This window comes from Macrobrachium rosenbergii, chromosome 54, assembly GCF_040412425.1.
Source record: "Macrobrachium rosenbergii isolate ZJJX-2024 chromosome 54, ASM4041242v1, whole genome shotgun sequence".
In the NCBI taxonomy this organism is placed as follows: Eukaryota; Metazoa; Arthropoda; class Malacostraca; order Decapoda; family Palaemonidae; genus Macrobrachium; species Macrobrachium rosenbergii.
Window position 1 is genome coordinate 42,277,540 of NC_089794.1, and position 20,283 is coordinate 42,297,822.

Below are 20,283 nucleotides of genomic sequence, written 5' to 3' on the forward strand. Positions count from 1 at the left end.
TATATATATATATATATATATATATATATAATATATATATATATATATATATATATATATATATATATATATATATATAATATATATATATATATATATATATATATATATATATATATATATATATATATATATATATATATATATATATATATATATATATATATATATATATATATATATATATATATATATATATATATATATATATATATATATATATATATATATATATATATATATATATATATATATATATATATATATATATATATATATATATATATATATATATATAATATATATATATATATATATAATATATATATATATATATATATATATATATATATATATATATATAATATATATATATATATATATATATATATATATATATATATATATATATATATATATATATATATATATATATATATATATATATATATATATATATATATATATATATATATATATATATATATATATATATATATATATATATATATATATATATATATATATATATATATATATATATATATATATATATATATATATATATAATATATATATATATATATATATATATATAATATATATATATATATATATAATATATATATATATATATATATATATATATATATATATATATATATATATATATAATATATATATATATATATATATATATATATATATATATATATATATATATATATATATATATATATATATATATATATATATATATATATATATATATATATATACATATATATATATATACATATATACATAGATATACATATATACATATATATACATATTTATACATATACATATATATACATATATATACAGTACTCAACAAAAAACTTTAGTCCGCCCTCACTCAACTCAAAACATGTCAACATAACTAAACTACAAATAGGCTAATAACAACACAATTCTAAGTCTAAATTACCTTTATTAGTATTCACTAATATTTAGTAGGACAACCCTTACGTTTAATCACCTCCTTCAGTCGTTTTGGACAGACAAGGCCAAATTATGAAGCATTTCCTTGGTATGTTGTTCCAAGATGCTCGGTTTCTGCCTCCAGCTTTGGAACAGACGACACATCTTTGTCTTGTAGATCCTCTTTACGATCTCCCATAAGTTTTCTATTGGGCTAATGTCAGGGCTATTACCAGGCCAATCATTGATGAAGGAACTTCGCAATCCTGAAGCCACTGAGTGACAGATTTAGCCGTGTGAGCCCTGGCGCCATCCTGCTGAAAACATGTGGCACCCGTATCCTCGAATGCATCAGGCAAAATGTCACACATCAACTCCAAATAATTATACTGGTTAACTTTTTCATTCTTTTTAAAGACATGAAGCTTGGCTACACCATGACCAGTAAAAGCTCCCCAAACCATGAGAGAATCAGGGTGTTTAACAGTCCCTTCGAGGTACCTAGGGTCAAGAGGGTCGCTTCTGGACCTGCGAAAAACATTACGACCTCTATTACAAGTGACCGTAAAAGTCGATTCATCTGACCAAAGCAGGCTTAGCCATTGAGACTCATCCCAAACGCTGTACTTCCGAGCAAATTTGACTCTTTTATCCCTCTGTAACTTGGTCAAAATTGGCTTCTTCCGTGGACGGTGGCTTGTGTATCCAAGTTCATTGATACAGCGATTGACGGTCCGAACTGAAACATCACCAAGCAGTTGTGGGTTGGATTCCTTCAATTTCCTTGATGTCATGCATGGATTAACCTCTAATTGACGCTTTAAAATAGTCATACTTCGATTAGAAGTCTTCTTAGGCCTCCCAGAGCGTTTTACTTGCGACGGTATATCGCCCCTTCCACCCTGGTGAAACTTGGCAACCCAGCGTCTAACAGATCGCTCGCTCACACCCACCTGAGCGCGATTTCCTTCGTTTAAGACCTGATTCCTTTAATGAACATATCTGTGCTATGATCTGTTCATTCAGATCCTTAAATTTCCCCATAGTAAGGTCACAGGGTCCCAGGATGTGACCGGGGTAGGCAAAACTTCGACAGAAGCGTGGAGCAAAAATTCACGTTGGCACCTAGATCGCCAGCCAAAACCTTACTTGTCTGCTTTCTTTTTAGCAAGCCATAAGCTCCTCCCCTTAGCTACTCTCAGTAAGCGGCCTAATGATTTGACAGAATTTTTCTTGCACTTTTGGTTCCTTCAAATTTGGCCATATATTTAGCCACTCAACCGTGGCTGGACTAAAGTTTTGTCAAGTGTATATATGTATATATATATATATATATATATATATATATATATATATATATATATATATATATATATATATATATATATATATATATACATATATATATACATATATATATATCATACATATCATACATATATATATATATATATATATATATATATATATATATATATATATATATATATATATATATATATATATATATATATATATATATATATATATATATATATATATATATATATATATATATATATATATATATATATATATATATATATATATATATATATATATATATATATATATATATATATATATATATATATATATATATATATATATATATATATATATATATATATATATATATATATATATATATATATATATATATATATATATATATATATATATATATATATATATACATATATATATATATATATATATATATATATATATATATATATATACATACATATATATATATATATATATATATATATATATATATATATATATATATATATATATACATATATATATATATATATATATATATATATATATATATATATATATATATATATATATATATATATATATATATATATATATATATATATATATATATATATATATATACATATATATATATATATATACATATATATATATATATATATATATATATACATATATATATATATATATATATATATATATATATACATATACATATATATACATATACATATATATATATATACAGTGATCCCTCGTCTATCGCGGATAATGGGGACCAGAACCCCAGCGATAAGTGAAATTCCACAGTAGCATTGGCCCCCCCTAGGGAGGCATATACTGTACTGTATATACATGGTATATATTTAAAGGCTTTATAGCCTTTCCCACACTGTTATAAACACTTCCTATGCACTTAAACACTGTATTACTATTTTGATCTCCTATCACAGTAATATGCATAAAAAAAAAGATCGTCCCATATTTGTAATGTTTACGTTCTGAGAATCAGCTGACTGAAGCTGCTCACTACTAACGAAAGAATTAGGAAAATAATTTTTTTAGTTGCTAAACGAAACAAATTTATCAATGAAATTATTTTTAATTCTGTACATAAAAGTTTATGATACAGTAATTCATATTTCATTGAGAGAGAGAGAGAGAGAGAGAGAGAGAGAGAGAGAGAGAGAGAGAGAGAGAGAGAGAGAAATGGTGTGTACTGTACAGCACAGTAGCTTGGGACGAGACTAAGTCTTGACTAAGTCTTGACAAGCTGGTGATGAGAGAGTATACAGTATCTTTGAGTTGCTTACGTATGAAATTCGGATTTTAATTATTTTTACAGTGATTTAAGATGAAACATCAACAGTGATAAGATATTCTCTTATGTACCACTCACGTGCCTTGTCCGAGTGCCTGTGGGTATATCTGAAGCTTCCAGTCCTTGGCGTCGGTCTCATAAGCCGTTCTTCTCACGTAACATGATGAAACATCACTGTTTTCCGCAATATGGCTGCCGATATGGCGGTACTTTTAATTTTAATTTTTCTATGAATATTTCTGAAAAATCCACGATGCAGTGAAGCATCTTTTGTTTAATTTCATTTTGTACTGAATTATGTCATAATGCAATGAACCAACAGTACTAGCAGATATTAATAATTATTAATGGAATTAATGAAATATTTGGGTCTTCATATATCGCGACTATTTTGAAATTTCCGGAAAAATCCGCTATATATTTTCTCTTATAATATACATACGTAATGGAAAAAATCATGAAGTCGTGAATCGTGAATCCGCGATAGTCGAACTCACTGTATATATATATATAGGGTTCATGTATATATATATATATATATATATATATATATATATATATATATACTATATACTGTATATATATATATATATATATATATATATATATATATATATATATATATATATATATAAAACTTTGTATCATAAAAATGTAATTTTTATATAAGTAGCTTACCACGTAATTACACTGCTGATTCCCACATTGACAGGAGGTGGGATGCATGAACAAATCTACCCCAAAACAATAATAGTAAAGAATTTGAGAGCAGAAAAGAATACTAACACTAAAAAATGCCTGTTGTTTCCTTACCTGATAAGGGAGCTACCGCAGGAAGGTACTGCGTCTATTGGCGCTCTCCTTACAGTATAGTGGCGCAGCGGTAAAGCCGAGGCTCACCTACTATATAAGTGGATACCTTGAAGCAAGGATGATTCCAATTGCTGACAAAGGTAATAATGTTGCCCCTGCCCACGGCGCAGTACAGAAAAAACAACAATGAAATAAACGTCACTTAATATAATGAAATAAACGTCACTTAATATCAAAAAAGTTAAAAATAATTGCCCAACTACAAAGGAGTGGAGGGCACTCCGGTACACTGTACCACCAGGCTCCCTTACAAAACTCAACAACCTCAAATCAGGGTGAAGAAAGGAAGGAAGGACTGCTTCCTACGCTTCTTTCCCCAACACCAAGGCAGCCACCAAAAATGGACGCAAAGTACTGCAATTATCGTAAACTCTTTCAATTTCCTTCAAATAATGAGTTGTAAAAACCGACTTACATTTCCAAAAAGTTGCTTGCAATATCGAGGAGAGAGACAAATTACACTTGAATGCCAACCAAGTGGCTACACCCCTAATTTCATGAGCTCTCACTTTACAAAATGGAAAAACCTCGTCTTCAACAAAAGAATAGGCTTCCGAGATGAGGTCTCTGTGGAAGAATGCTTGGGCAATCTTTTAAAGTGGCCGAGAAGGATTCTTAACAGAACGCCATAAGGCGTTTGAAGGACCACGAATCATCTTTGTTCTGCAAAGATAAAACCTTAGAGCTCTCATAGGACAATATAAACCTTAGAGCTCTCACAGGACAATACTCTCTCTTCCTCATTTGGGCCTACAATCTCAGACAAGCTTTTAATTGCAAAGGAACAAGGCAATGGATTGGAACTGGACTAGAAATCCCAGAGAGAAGGAACAGACAGCATTCTCTTGGGAAAAACCCACTCTTTTGTCCATTGCCTGGACCTCATTGATTCGTTTTGCGGTCGCTAAAGCAACTAGAAAGAGGGCCTTCCAGGTAGACCTCTCAGGAAAATTGAATGCATAGGCTCAAATCGGGGACCAGACAATCATTTAAGGACCACATCCAGGTTCCATGGCACTCCTGCTACCTCTTTCTGCCTCGTAGTGTCAAACGATCTAATTAGATCAGATAAATCCTGATTAGAGGAGAGGTCCACTCCCCTGTGTCTGAAGACAGAGCTTAACATGGCCCTATAACCCTTGATCGTCGAGAATGACAGGTTCCTGTCGGTCTTAAGCTATAGTAGAAAGTCTGCTACTTAGGCTATAGATATCTGAGAGGACGACACTGCACTTCCTGCACCATTCTCTGAAAATTGTCCACTTAGCCTGATATACTCTATTAAGAGGACTGTCGCCTGCATTTGACAATAGCTTGCAAAGCCAATCTTCATCTTGAAAACCCTTTCTTTCTAAGAAGTTTCATGATAGTCTGTATCCTGTCAGGGCCAGAGTAAACAATCCCTGGTGAAAATGCCAGAAGTGGGGTTGTTTTAGCAGATGAGGTTTTTGAGGTCGCAGCCTCGAAAAGTCTGTGAGAAGGCCAAGAAGATCCGGGAACCATTCCTTCGCTGGCCAAAAGGGGGCCACTAGGATCACTGACAGATTCCTGAGAACCATCCCTGATTCTTTTATCAATACACGAGAGGACCCCCAGCATGTCGGAGGCACTATCTTCAGGAACAGTAGGGCAGTCTTTAACCTTACGGGCAAGAGAGCCTATTGCCCAATCGAGAAAACTCAACACTTCGAATACCTTAACCAGGTTTTTAAGAAGGTGTGAGAGCTCCGTCAAAATGAGCATGATCTTCGCTGATGCAAAGGCAGATATATGAGAGGAATCGATCAACCCGGAGAAGGCCCCCTGGGAGGAGGCAGAAACTCCCAGAGAAGGAGCTTCCCTTGTGGCAAAAGAGAGCTGTCTCCTCTTAGACAATCTACACGGAGGGAAGCTGAAAATGGCTCTACCTTGTTCGCTCTTCTCATACGCTAGCCATCCCTCAAGAACACTGAAGGCTTTCTTGGCAGAAGAAGAAAGCACTAACTTGGGTAGTACCGAAGACTCGGAAGACTGCGACTCCCCAAGAAAAGTCGATGCAGGCGAGGAAGGAGCTACAGGCGAAAAGCAATTTGGGAAGGATGCTTTTCGCCTGTAGCTCCTTCTTCGCCTGCGTCGACTTCATCCTTCAGCTTATGCATTGCTGCTAAGCAATGCATAAGCTGAAGGATGAGTGTCTTGAACAATAACTTCTTCTTCCTTGTTCGAGGATACAGGAGACAAAGCCAAATCTGTAGGTTGGGGGTTGAGGAGCCTTCTTCAACAGGCTTAAAATACTGTCGAGCTTGCTCTGAATCAGGTCCACCACGGAGGGCACTTGCTTGCTAGAAGAGAGTAAAGCCTGAGGCGCGAAATTTCGAGACAGAAGAATGCCCAACTGCTCCAGGAACAATAACAGCCGAAGGAGTCACAGCATCAGTGGCATAAGCACGGTGATGCTCTGGCACCAACGGAAGGGAACTTCATCTTAGTTGGTGATCCATGAATCAACGAGTGAATGGGCAAAGACGGGCACTCATGGGCTCTGTGAAGTTCTAGAGAAGACAGGGCTATGACACAGCAGCATGAGAAGGAGCCAACGAGCACTGAGACACTTTCAGGCGCTTGGAAGAAACCAGGTGTTCGGCAGTCAAGGGAGCTTCTAACACTGCAGGGTGCTGAGGAGCCAGAGGAGTCTCAGGTGCAAGAAGACGCTCAGAAGATGACGCCTTGGATGAAGAGCGCTTACGAGAAGCAGGATACCTGTACATGGAAGCCGCTCTCTGAATCTCTACCAAGGGAGGGACAGAAGGAAAATGTTCCGGACTGTCCCAATGACTGCAAGACAGGAGAGGACTGAAAACAGGTTCCTTGAAATTCTTACATGGTACTGGAGGAAAATGAGACAGCACTCGGATGCTTTTTCCATGGGAGTGATTCATCCACAAAACGCCACTGGCGTCTGGGAGAAGAATCATCTGAGCTAGATGAAAGACGATGCATGTCCAGGGATACGCCTTTCCAGCGGCGTTTGGCTGCAACCTGGGATTCAACAACAGGTTAAACTGAGGGGGTGATTACCCGTGGGCAGACCCCATCAACCTCCCTTAGGCTACTAGTTTTACTCCTCCCAGGTTTAGGGGAATCTGACATTGACCTTTGCCTAGGAGAATTGGCGGGACAGGCAGCCACCTCCTCCACCAACACATCACTAGCTCTAGGCGCAATCAGGCGCTCCACCAACACTGCACTGGCACTAGAAGCAACAGCGCACTACGAATCACTCTTATTGTCCGTAGGGACCTTAACCGAAGAGGCTAATTGCATAATAGATTCAACAATCAATTCAAACCTTTTCTCACTTTTACACTCAATGCTGGCAATGGTGTTGGGTTTGGAAGCGGGAGAGCCATGTAAAGGAAAGGGTTGCACAGCAGGCGAACTGGGTGTGGGATCAACAGAAATAACATGAACATCAATCTCGATGTTAGCATTATCAATATCATGATCAACAGGAGATCCCTGACTAGCTAAAGACTTACTAATCCTTCTAGCTGTCGCTTTTCTCTTTTTATCTCTAGCCACTCTGTTTAAACGAGATCTTAAAGTCTTCCACTTCTAACTGTCCCAGTCTACACATTCATTACAGTAAACCCCCCCGTATTCGCATTCTCACGATTCGCATACTCACGGATTTCTCTGTGGAATGTATCTATCCATTATTCGCAGAAAATTCGCCCTTTTGCGGTATTTTTCACTGAGAAATATTCACCAATTACTGTATTTTCATATAATTTTCATGACTAAATGCACTTCTTGTGATAAAACTATTATAATACTCAGGTATAAGCATTTTTAGAGGGTTTTTCTTGTTTAAACTATCAAAATAGGCAGTTCTAAGTGTTTTTCAAGGGGTTTTAAGTATTCGCGGATTTTAGCTATTCGCGGGGGGCTGTGGTACACATCCCCTGTGAATACGAGGGTTTACTGTACATCGTAAGTCTTCTGAACAAATTTGCCCCCTACAAACCAAGCAGACAGAACGTGAATCTTCGTCAAACGTGTCGAACTTGAGTCTGACATTTGGAAAAAACAAGTTAACTAAAGTCACAATCAGTAAATAAGGAAAGTCGTTACATAGAGAATCACAATAAAGGTAAAAAAACAGTAACTCTATCAAATACTGTAATGCTGAAAGACTATCAAAGCAAGAACACTTCACCAAATACGACGAGATGTCAACAGGATAGACGAATTCCAAAATCAGAGCTGATGCTAAAAGCTGGTGTACAGCCATTAGCCAGCAGAAACAAATTGAATACTTTCGCTAGTTGTTGGTCTCTTACCCCAAAAAGTGGGCGGGGTTAGTCACCTAGCCAAACAAAATAGCGAGACCAGCGAATTTCAAAATTTTCAGCTGCCGATTAATAGAAACCATAGCAATATAATTACTTGGTAAGTTACACAAAATTTTAATTTCAATATTTCACAGCATATAAGTCAATGTTTACATATGGCAATAATGGCCATGAGTTCATTAAATTAGCATCTGGTTGTTTTACAGTACATGCTATCATACAAGGAAGACTCCCTTCGTGCCATGTGATCATTCAGTCTTCCATAATAAAGCATGCAACTTCTCAAAAATTAGTTGACAGAAATAGCCCCTTCCAAGGGCACTTCACTAAAAGAGTAATTTTTTTTTTTTTATAAAATCTGAACAATTTTCACAACATATTGCACAAAGTGATAAAAACATTAACAAGGAATCTGACTGCAACAAAGGTATTTATTCCATAAATTAACATGAAAAATCTGATGTTCTAAGACCAATCCAAAGTAACTAAACATATGAAATGCTGATGTGAGATTTTCAATGAAATGTTCACTTAACCCTTTCCTGCCCAATTGACGTCATATTACGCAATAACCCCTACCCCCTTCTTGTCTGACTGAGTAATTGTCGTAAAATTTACCGACATTTTTCGTGCGTGTGGTAGGGTAAATTTTTTTATTTTCGGACAGTTGGTGGTTTCCATAGGCTAAAGTATACCTTGGACCGTAACTCAGGCATCGAGGATCGCCAGGCAAGCAGTGCCTATACTGCGCATCGCGCAATTCCTAACATAGTAAATTTCCCACAATGAAATCAGCTGATCCTACCCACGTTTCTCCCTCGTATCTTACATTTTTTTATAAAATGTAGGATTACATTATTGGAAACACTCTGTTTGGTATCCTCTATTTTCTATAAATTTTTAGTTCCTCTACTGTGCATGCGCAAAATCCATGGCGTAGTAAAATTCTCACAATGACATCAGCTGATCGCACCCACGCAGGCCTGGCAGGCCACACTTCTGTCAGAGACCATGCGTGCGAGGCTGGGTAAACACGTGTGGCTGTTTACATACAGCAACGTCAATCGAGAACAGTTTCAACATGCTTTAGCAAAGTTTTTACTGGTAAAACTAGCGGAAATTTGTTAGTGCATCACATAAGAGATGTCTGGATTTTAGGCAGGGCTCTGAATCTCATTTTTCATTATCATATATATCGATATTTAGAGAATTTTGTTGGCTTTCTCATAAAAAATAATTCATTCACCCAACTGTTATAGCTTTTGAGCTACGAACGATAATGTTGACAACGGTAACATTTTTTTGTTTTGGCAACAGCTTATAACGTCAAAATGAAACTGTTGCTGTTACCAAAGCCATTTTCTTGACTCTCACTTTATTCCTCAACCTTTCCTCTACATTTTTGTATATTTACAAAGTAATTTCTATGAAAAAATCCGAGGTAGGGCTCTTCAAAAAAAATTTCTAGCGATAATTCTCACCGTATGCCTGGCGGCGCGCTCTGTTTCTTACCCACTTTTCTATCAATTTTTCACCAACTGGACTTATTCGTTTTTCATTTTTTTATATGTCGATATTTAGAAATTTTCTTGGCTTTCTCATAAAAATAATTCATTCGCCTAACTGTTATAGTTTTTTGAGCTCTACGAACAATAATGTTGATAACGGTAACTTTTTTTTTTATCAATTTATAACGTCAAAATGAAACTGTTGCCGTTACCAAAGCCATTTTCTTGACTTTCCTTTATTCTTCAACTTTTCCTCTACTTTTCGTATATTTACAAAGTAATTTCTATGAAAAATAACCGAGATAGGGTTCTTCAAAAAAAAATTTCTAGCGATAATTCTCACCATAGGCCGGGCAGAGCGCTCTGTTTCTCACCCTCTTTTCTATCAATTTTTTCACCAACTGGACTTATTCGTTTTTCCATTTTTATATGTCAATATTTAGGAATTTTATTGGCTTTCTCATAAAAAATTATTCATTCGCCTAACTGTTATAGCTTTTGAGCTCTGACGATAATGTTGACAACGGTAACATTTTTTTTTCGTTTCAATCAAATTATAACGTCAAAATGAAACTGTTGCCGTTACCAAAGCCATTTTTCTTGACTCTCACTTTATTCTACAACTTTTCCTCTACATTTTCGTATATTTACAAAGTAATTTCTATGAAAAATAACCGCGATAGGGCTCTTCAAAAAAAACTTTTTTCTAGCGATAATTCTCACCATACGCCAGGCAAATCGCTCTGTTTCTTACCCTCTTTTCTATAAATTTTTTCACCAACTGAACTTATTTGTTTTTCATTGTTTTATATATCAATATTTAGAGAATTTTGTTGGCTTTCTCATAAAAAATAATCCATTCGCCTAACTGTTATAGCTTTTGAGCTACGAACGATAATGTTGACAACGGTAACATTTTTTTTCGTTTCAATCAATTTATAACGTCAAAATGAAACTGTTGCCGTTACCAAAGCCATTTTTCTTGACTCTCACTTTATTCTACAACTTTTCCTCTACATTTTTGTATATTTACAAAGTAATTTCTATGAAAAATAACCGAGATAGGGCTCTTCAAAAAAAACTTTTTTCTAGCGATAATTCTCACCATACGCCGGGCAAATCGCTCTGTTTCTTACCCTCTTTTCTATAAATTTTTTCACCAACTGGACTTATTCTTTTTCATTGTTTTATATATCAATATTTAGAGAATTTTGTTGGCTTTCTCATAAAAAATAATCCATTACGCCTAACTGTTATAGCCTTTGAGCTACTGAACGATAATGTTGACAACGGTAACATTTTTTTTCGTTTCAATCAATTTATAACGTCAAAATGAAACTGTTGCCGTTACCAAAGCCATTTTCTTGACCCTCACTTTATTCTACAACTTTTCCTCTACATTTTCGTATATTTACAAAGTAATTTCTATGAAAAATAACCGAGATAGGGCTCTTCAAAAAAACTTTTTCTAGCGATAATTCTCACCATACGCCGGGCAAATCGCTCTGTTTCTTACCCTCTTTTCTATAAATTTTTCACCAACTGGACTTATTCGTTTTTCATTGTTTTATATATCAATATTTAGAGAATTTTGTTGGCTTTCTCATAAAAAATAATCCATTCAGTGTTATAGCCTTTGAGCTCGAACGATAATGTTGACAACGGTAACATTTTTTTGTTTCAATCAAATTATAACGTCAAAATGAAACTGTTGCCGTTACCAAAGCCATTTTTCTTGACTCTCATTTTATTCTACAACTTTTCCTCTACATTTTCGTATATTTACAAAGTAATTTCTATGAAGAATAACCGAGATAGGGCTCTTCAAAAAATCTTTTTCTAGCGATAATTCTCACCATACGCGGGGCAAATCGCTCTGTTTCTTACCCTCTTTTCTATAAATTTTTTCACCAACTGGACTTATTCGTTTTTCATTGTTTTATATATCAATATTCAGAGAATTTTGTTGGCTTTCTCATAAAAATAATCCATTCGCCTAACTGTTATAGCTTTTGAGCTACGAATAATAATGTTGACAACGGTAACATTTTTTTTAGTTTCAATCAAATTATAACGCCAAAATGAAACTGTTGCGTTACCAAAGCCATTTTTCTTGACTCTCACATTATTTGACAACTTTCCCTCTACATTTTCGTATATTTACAAAGTAATTTCTATGAAAAATAACCGAGATAGGGCTCTTCAAAAAATCTTTTTCTAGCGACAATTCTTACCATACAAAGAGCGCTCTGTTTCTTCCCCTTTTTTCTATCAATTTTTCACCAGCTGGACTTATTCATTTTCCATTCTTTTATATGTCGATATTTAGAGAATTTTGTTGGCTTTCTCATAAAAAATAATTCATTCGCCTGACATTCATAGTTTTTGGGTTATGAACGAAAATATGAAAATAAGTAAAGATTTTTTTTTTTTATGTTGAAATAACTCACATTTTTTGTATTTAGAGGGCTGGGACTCTTATTCTGACTATTCCACCATAAAATATAAACATTTAGAAAAAAGGACAGCAAAATGAACGTTGTTGGCATAAAATTTATATTTTGCTGAATTTTCGAAATAATTATTTTTTCGCACTGTCGAGCGCTCCCAGACACATCGGGGCTCATGTGCCCTCAGTGATGTGATAACTATACAGATATGAAAGGGTTAATTAACAAGTCACTCTCATCACAAAAGAAAAAAATACAGCTTCCCCTTTGCTGCCACTATGAATAATTATTGATATCAGTTTCCACTGACAACATGACTTGATTGTCTTTGAGCTGGGAATGGGGTGGAAAGGGGGAGGACCAGGTCTACTTGATTAGTCATCATAAGTCACCTGCCTGGTTCTCCCAGGGTCTTAATATGGGTGAAGAGGGGCTTGGATGCGACCACATGCAGGCTATGTTAGTCTCTTGGATAATGTGCAACACACAATGACATGTCCCTTTTTTCTGTTGCTAATCAGCAAGCTTTAGAGCCACTCACTTAGGAGTATTTTTTGCCTTTTAAAAGACCGGTCTAGTGCTTCCTTTGGATGAAGATCATGCTTTTTCCTTCTTTTATAAATACATTATTTGAAATGTCACACTAATTGTCAAACACAAAGGAGAGACAAACATTTAAATTGCTGGCCTTGCAAAATAAAGCAACAATCTGTAATGACAAATAATTCAATAAAACAACAAAAACTTACAAGCAATAATGGAATACTTTTACTGGATGCTCTTGGAACCAGTGATTAGTAGAACCTGAACAAGAGCATTTCCAATTACAGTAACTAAAACCTCACTGGGGTAAACAGAAGATAATATCTGGTTGACCACCAACAGTAATGCATACAATACTGCAAACAACAATTCACGAGGAATTTTATAATACTATTTATAATACTTACCTTTCCTAGGTACATGGAGGGCAACTGTGTCAACATAATATTTCTTCTCATTTGTCTCCTGATTTTCACTGATTCCAACCCAAGAAGGAATGTCAAATTTTGGAGAATCTTCACCAGCATACCCAACCCTGAGTGAGGAGTACCCTGGATCGAACACAAGGGCCCCAACTTCATCTGCAAACAATAATAATAATACCAGTAAGTATGGTAAACAAACACTGTGCTACATACAAAATATGATATGACTTACTAACTGTAACTTAATGAAGCTGTCTGGACAGAACTGCAATCCCCCCCATACCTGCAACCATCATGACACACAACCCTACTGTTCCTGAAGTCAACATGAACACATTTAAGTGATAAAAGAAAACAGCTAACTTATACCACCTGGCCATCATATTACAATAACAAGATCCCACTTGATCCTACTTTAACACTAACTTTACCTGCAAAAATAATATCTCTCAAGATTTACAAACTTTCTTAATACTGTACTAAATTATAAGACTAATATTTTACAAGAAACTAAGAGATATCAAGAGAACGATAGTTTTGAAGATTTCATACTGTCATGAATATCGAGCCTTATGCCTGATAAGCAACTGAACATTTCAGTCATTAAAAATCCAAATAAATTTATGGAGCAGGCTGGTACTTTTGAGGACGAAGAGTCCAAGCCCAAGCTTTCCCCGTTTTTCATTATCCCCACGAGAGAAGATGTGGCTGCGCCCGTTTAACACTCCTTGCTCTATTCTTCTCCTCATGGATTTCTTTGTATTTCAGAATCGTACGATGCAAGATATCGCAGAAGGGCATCTGGTTGGCAAGGGAGAGATGCAATGACTGACCCAAACAAGTCAGTACTGAGAGAGCTAGGGGCCATGCAAGACCTACTTTCCAAGGCTCCTTAATAGTGCCTCTCCAGGGGCGGACCTCCTTCTCTTACCTATGACAGCCAACATTAAGCATTCATTGACTCAGCCTGCCCAACTCTGCAAAAGGTACTCTTACTAATAGCATACCCAAATTGCATCAGGTACACATGGAGATCGAGAGGAATCCGCTCTTAATCTTTACAGGCAGTCCACGGGTTACGACAGGTCCAGCTTACGACGTTCCGAGGTTACGACTCTTTTCAAATACATTCATCAGAAATTATTTCCCAGTTTATGCCATGTCTTGGGGTTATGACGCATTGTACACCAATCCAATGGAAGAAATATGGCTCCAAATGGCAGAATAATCAAAAGTTGTTGGCTTTTTTGATGAAAAACTCAATAAAATGCAGTTTACATTGTTTTCAATACACCCAAAGCATTAAAAGTAAGGTTTTCTTAGGGTTTTTGACAATTTTTCGGTTAACAACGATTTTCGGCTTCGACAAGGCGTAGGAACAGAACCCCTGTCGTAAACCATGGAATGCCTGTATTTTTTCTTTCAACCTTTCATTATTCCCTCCCTTGCCAACCTACAAGTGCAGAATAAAGTCTATGTCAAGTGTTTCCTCGAATTCAGTGAATTAACGAAGCAATTATCCCCTTGATAGCAATATATAAGTGAATTAACTACCTCCTCAAATCTTGTTCTTTTTACCTATGTCCATAAGATGGGCATATTCAGGTAGAGTTATACTCATCAGACATCTCTCTGCCTTTCAGGAGTCAATGTCCAGTGTTATTTGATCAGTGCAAGTTCTTCCTGACACAAGTTGCATGAATTCAACACCGATGTTATCTGTTGCCAGTCTGCAGTAATTAAGTAATCTGGAGGCAGATTCCCTGTATTCAAGCATTCCCCTAAGTACCTACCCCAGTAAACTGAGTGCTGCCATGTATTACTTTGCTGATTAATTTTACTCTGTAAATTGTAAATAAACTAATTAGTATTAATTACCTGAGCTGTCACTCTGGCGACCTGAATTTCCTTTTTCCCTTTCTTCTTGCTTATGTTTCTGCAGCCCATTAGCTAGGCTAACTAATTTCCACAAATTAACATTCACACACTCGCAGACATAACAATACTCTGAAATCTACTTCCACTGTAGTTTAATTACATCCCAAATACTGAATAAAAATTCAAAATGAACAATGTCTTCAAGCTCATTTTTGTAACAAACTATGGACCTCTGACTGAGTGTCCTGAGATACAGTATATTCCTCACTGAGTTTCACTGTGGACCTCACTGAGTTTCACTGTGGATTTTGACATTTTACTTAAGGGGATCGGCCACCTAAAAAACCCAATAATCTTTAAAAAATTCGATTTGCTGAAAAAAATTCTATGGCTTCGTATAGGGTTCAAGAATGTGTCCACGAAATATTATGCTAAAATTTGCCGTATTTCTCTAGTTATGGCCTAAAATGTAACAATAACTATATACCCATAAAACACCAGTAGCGCAAATGATTTAGTCTGGTGATAGTTTTTAAAGATATATATTATGAAAACTTCCTTGAAATGAAATGTATAATGTCAATACTATCCTACTCGGCACCTTTTTAGTTATTCCTAGCCATGACAACGCACACGTCATACCATGACGCCGACTGTGGCCGAGAGTTGCCTATAAACTTCCAAGCTAGAAGGACACGTTTTTCATGCTCGCTAGCCTTGACTGAACTCTGTATTTTCTGCAGTTTTTTTTTTTTTACCGTGCCTAAAAGGTCCAAGAGTTCACTTCATGCTTCTAGAATGCCGAAAAGCCAAGTGGAAAAGTCCAGGCGAGAAGTAGAAGAAAGAATTCAAGAAATTGGTGCCATAGAGGGGAATGGAGTGACGGAGAGAGAGAGAGCTGTCGCCCAGCAAACAGCGCAGGCAGCGATCTCTGCTGACCAGAGACCAACCACATCTACCCCTAAAAGCCTCTTTATTCGTTCGTCACTACTAAAGGGCAAAGATATTTTAGAAGAAGAAAGCAGTAGCTCGGAGGCTGATATTATAGACGATCGTGAAAATAAAATGATCATAATAAGTGAAGCAAGACTTGATGAATTACTTGAATCACGAATCCCTAATTGTGAATGTAAAGTAATTCCCAGGATCCATTTGGCAAGGGATGGATTCGAGACACTAATAAAAAAGTGTAGGCAACTATGATACCCTAGAGAATACCTTGCAGCAAGATCAGACAGGGGGGGACCAGGAACCTAAAATTTATAAGAATGTGTCTTAGGCACATAAATAATCAATTAATATTCTTATTTATAATCATTTTGCATTAATTAATACCCAAAAATAAAAATTAAAACCATAGAATTAATTGTAACACAGTCTCTGAAGTCCCTTTTACTTTTTTTATGTAACTAAAACTTTGAAGGCCCGTTTCTCAAAACATAAGTTTTTAAGCCTTTAAAATGCATCTCCTCTCTTAGTATTGGACCAATCTAAATGAAATTTTAAATATAACATGGGAAACATGGTAGATTAAAACAAAGCCGAGGATTTTTAATATTTTGAGTTTCTGATTTTTGGCAATTTTTTTCTGTAATTTTTCCGGGAAAATTTAATTAAAAAAAAAAATTCATATCTCGAAAAATAATTGAAAAATCAAAAATCCCCGGCTTTATATCGAAGGTCCATATGTGTTTTATACGTGGTTCAAATCTCATCCCTTAAAACCAAAACGCAAAGAGGAGATGCATTTTGAAAATGGCCATTTTTGGCGAAAAATGTTCTGGCGTCACAAAACCTAAGGTCACTGAACAAAAATTTTTTTCCCAGAAGTTCCACACAATATCCTTTAACAAACCCTATATATCAACAACCTGTCGTTAAAAAAGTCGGAAACCGACCGATCCCCTTAACTGACACGTATAAAATGGACATCCAGACAATGCAAGCCATTCAACAAATCAAAATTCTTAAAAAGAACTGTGACACTATAAATACTGTAAATATGTGTTGTGGTATGCTTAAAAATTATAATTTTGTAATTTGTGAAAGTACAGTGCTCATAACTCCTGATGTCACAATATTTCAAGTCCATCAAGGTACTAAACATGTTAATTTTCCCACATGAAATACATCAATTCCAATGTCATTCAGTTAAGTTACTGCTGTCATCCAACTATTTATCCAAGCTCACTCACTTTACCATAACAGTATAGGTAATAAAATTCTTAGTTGAGTAGAACATCTTAACAAGAAGGAATGACAGTTAAAATAAAACCTACTACAATACTTAAAAAAAAATTTAGATAAAAGAGAAATCAAGAACTCTTTTGCACTGGTTTCACTATACAGAATGATCTGTATCAATGCAAAATAAATTAATATGACGAAAGTGCCCCAGAGACGGGGGATCTGAGAGTGCTGTGGCATTACAGTAGTAAAGAGAGCTGGGGGAAGTGCCTGAAGGAGAACTGTGTCAGCAACATATGCTGCCCCCGAAAGCAGTCAGTACTACACTGGTTGTCAATAAATTTTTCATGCTTTCTTCAGTAGGGAGTCAACATGGAAAAGATGACAATAATTTACTTAGATGGCTTTGTCTTCAAAATTTTTTTGAATTATTCATGTAATATGAACAAAATTGATATGTTTCAATTTTTTATTTGGTCTCATACAATATGACAAATTTTTAATTATATAATTTCTATTTTTCATAGCTAACAAACCTGCAGTCTTAACATAAGGATAAATCTTCTAGTGCCAGCTGGAAACAGGTAAAAAAATTAAATTGTGATGCAAGGAATTGATGGTATTGGGGATTAGCCATTGGGATGAATGAAGAGGCAACCGCTGGCCTCTTCTAACCCCGAGACCCGTTCAGTTTCTCCCAGCCCAGGAATCACAAAGAGGGGTGGCTAGAGGTGGGCAATATACGGCAAGGCGGCAGGTTTATTAGCTATGAAAATGACATTTTTATGATAAAATTAAGTTTTACATATACTTACCAAGCAATTACATAGCTACTAGCTTCTACCACAGCAGACCAAAGATTCAAATTTCACGGTGGCACCACCATCACTAGTGTTGGTGACTGGGTCCCGCCCACTATGGGGACAGACAGATACAACTCAGCAGGTAACTTCAATTCGTTTGAGCCAAGATGCCCATCTGTGGAGAAGGAGGGAGGGCTCCGATTATGTAATTGCTTGGTAAGTATATATAAAACTTTATTTTATCATAAAAATGTCATTTTTATATAAGTGACTTACCAAGCAATTACACTGCTGGCTCCACATTGACAGGGGGTGGGTTAGATGGACATAAACTAATCCAAAACATTAATAAAGGTAATGACTTTGAACTAGAAAGTTTGCTAGCATTGAGACAATGCTGTTGTACCTTTCCTGGTAAGAGAGCTGCTGCAGGTAACTGCCGCCTCTGATCGGTGCTCATCTTAACCTGTAGAGGGCATGGGTACTTTGCAGCCATGGAGGTTCACCGGAGGCTGACAAAGACAAAAAAGGGTGCCCTTGCGGTGAGCATGACCAGTATAAAAAAACAACACTGTCACCTACACCACAATAAAAACCAGACAACCATCACCCAACCATAAAAAACTGGTGGGACTGAAGGTACACTATACCCCAAGGCTTCCCAAAACTCAACAACCTTAAAAACAAGGTGAGGAGACAGTAGAGGGACAGAGAGCCCCCTACACTTCCTCCCCCAACACCATGCCAGCCACGGATAAAGGCCCTAACACACTACAATTTTCAAACACTGCTTCCATGTCTTTCAGGTACTGTGAAGCAAAAACAGATTTCGACCTCCAAAAAGTTGACTGGAGTATCAAGGACAAGGACATATCGTGTCGAAAGGCAAGAGAATTAGCAACAGCTCGAACCTCCTGTGCCTTTACTCTCAGGATCAGAAAGGCGTCCTCTTGGACCTGAGAATGTGCTTCTGATATCAGGCTCCTCAAGAAAAAAGAGAGAGAGCATTCTTAGAAAGCAGCAGAATGCCTCTTCAAAGGACAAGAGGTGGAAGACCGACGCCGACAACGCCTTCCATCAGATGACAAATCTTCAGAATCAGACAGACGATACGCACTAAAGAGACACTTTTCCAGTGGCGCTCAGTCAACGTCTGGGACTGTGCAACAGGCTCATTGGAGGGGGGCAACTGGGCAAACCCTTCGTCTAGGAGTACTGGTAGGAGGAACAAGGGCCTCCTCGAAATCACAACACTCTCACTCTGCACTTGCACTGGCACTAGCACCGGAAGCACTAACACTGGGAACAGATGCTTTATCCATAAAACTTTTAAAAGATAAACCTAGTTCCATGACGGTATTGGCCAGGAGCTCAAAATTCCTATCAAACCTATATTTGAGACTGGCAATAGTGTTGAGGTAAGAAGCATGGGAACTAGGTAAAGGAGTTCGCAGTAAGAGTAGGAGGACTCTATTTTTGGCTCTAAGAGCCGCCTTCCTCTTCCATTCTCTATCAAGTTTATCGGAATGAGACCTATAAACCTTCCACTGATGTTCATCCCAATCCTGGCATTCTGGACAAGTAATCTCCAAATTACAACCCTGCCCCCTACATTTTATGCGTTTAGAACGAGAATCATGTCACTTTACTTAATCTAGTCTTA

General features: G+C 36.0%; 1 protein-coding gene across 3 annotated transcripts in view; it reads right to left on the reverse strand.

Moving 5' to 3' along the window:
• The window catches only part of Bap55 (Brahma associated protein 55kD), a 201,894-nt gene that overhangs the window by 40,617 nt on the left and 140,994 nt on the right, over positions 1 to 20,283 (reverse strand). For all 3 annotated transcript variants that reach the window (XM_067098092.1, XM_067098089.1, XM_067098091.1), the window contains one exon: positions 13,735 to 13,908. Coding sequence is in view for 2 of the 3 variants with exons in the window: in XM_067098089.1 (XP_066954190.1) it covers positions 13,735 to 13,908 (174 nt within the window). In the remaining variant the exon portion in view is untranslated. The remainder of the gene's footprint in view (positions 1 to 13,734; positions 13,909 to 20,283) is intronic.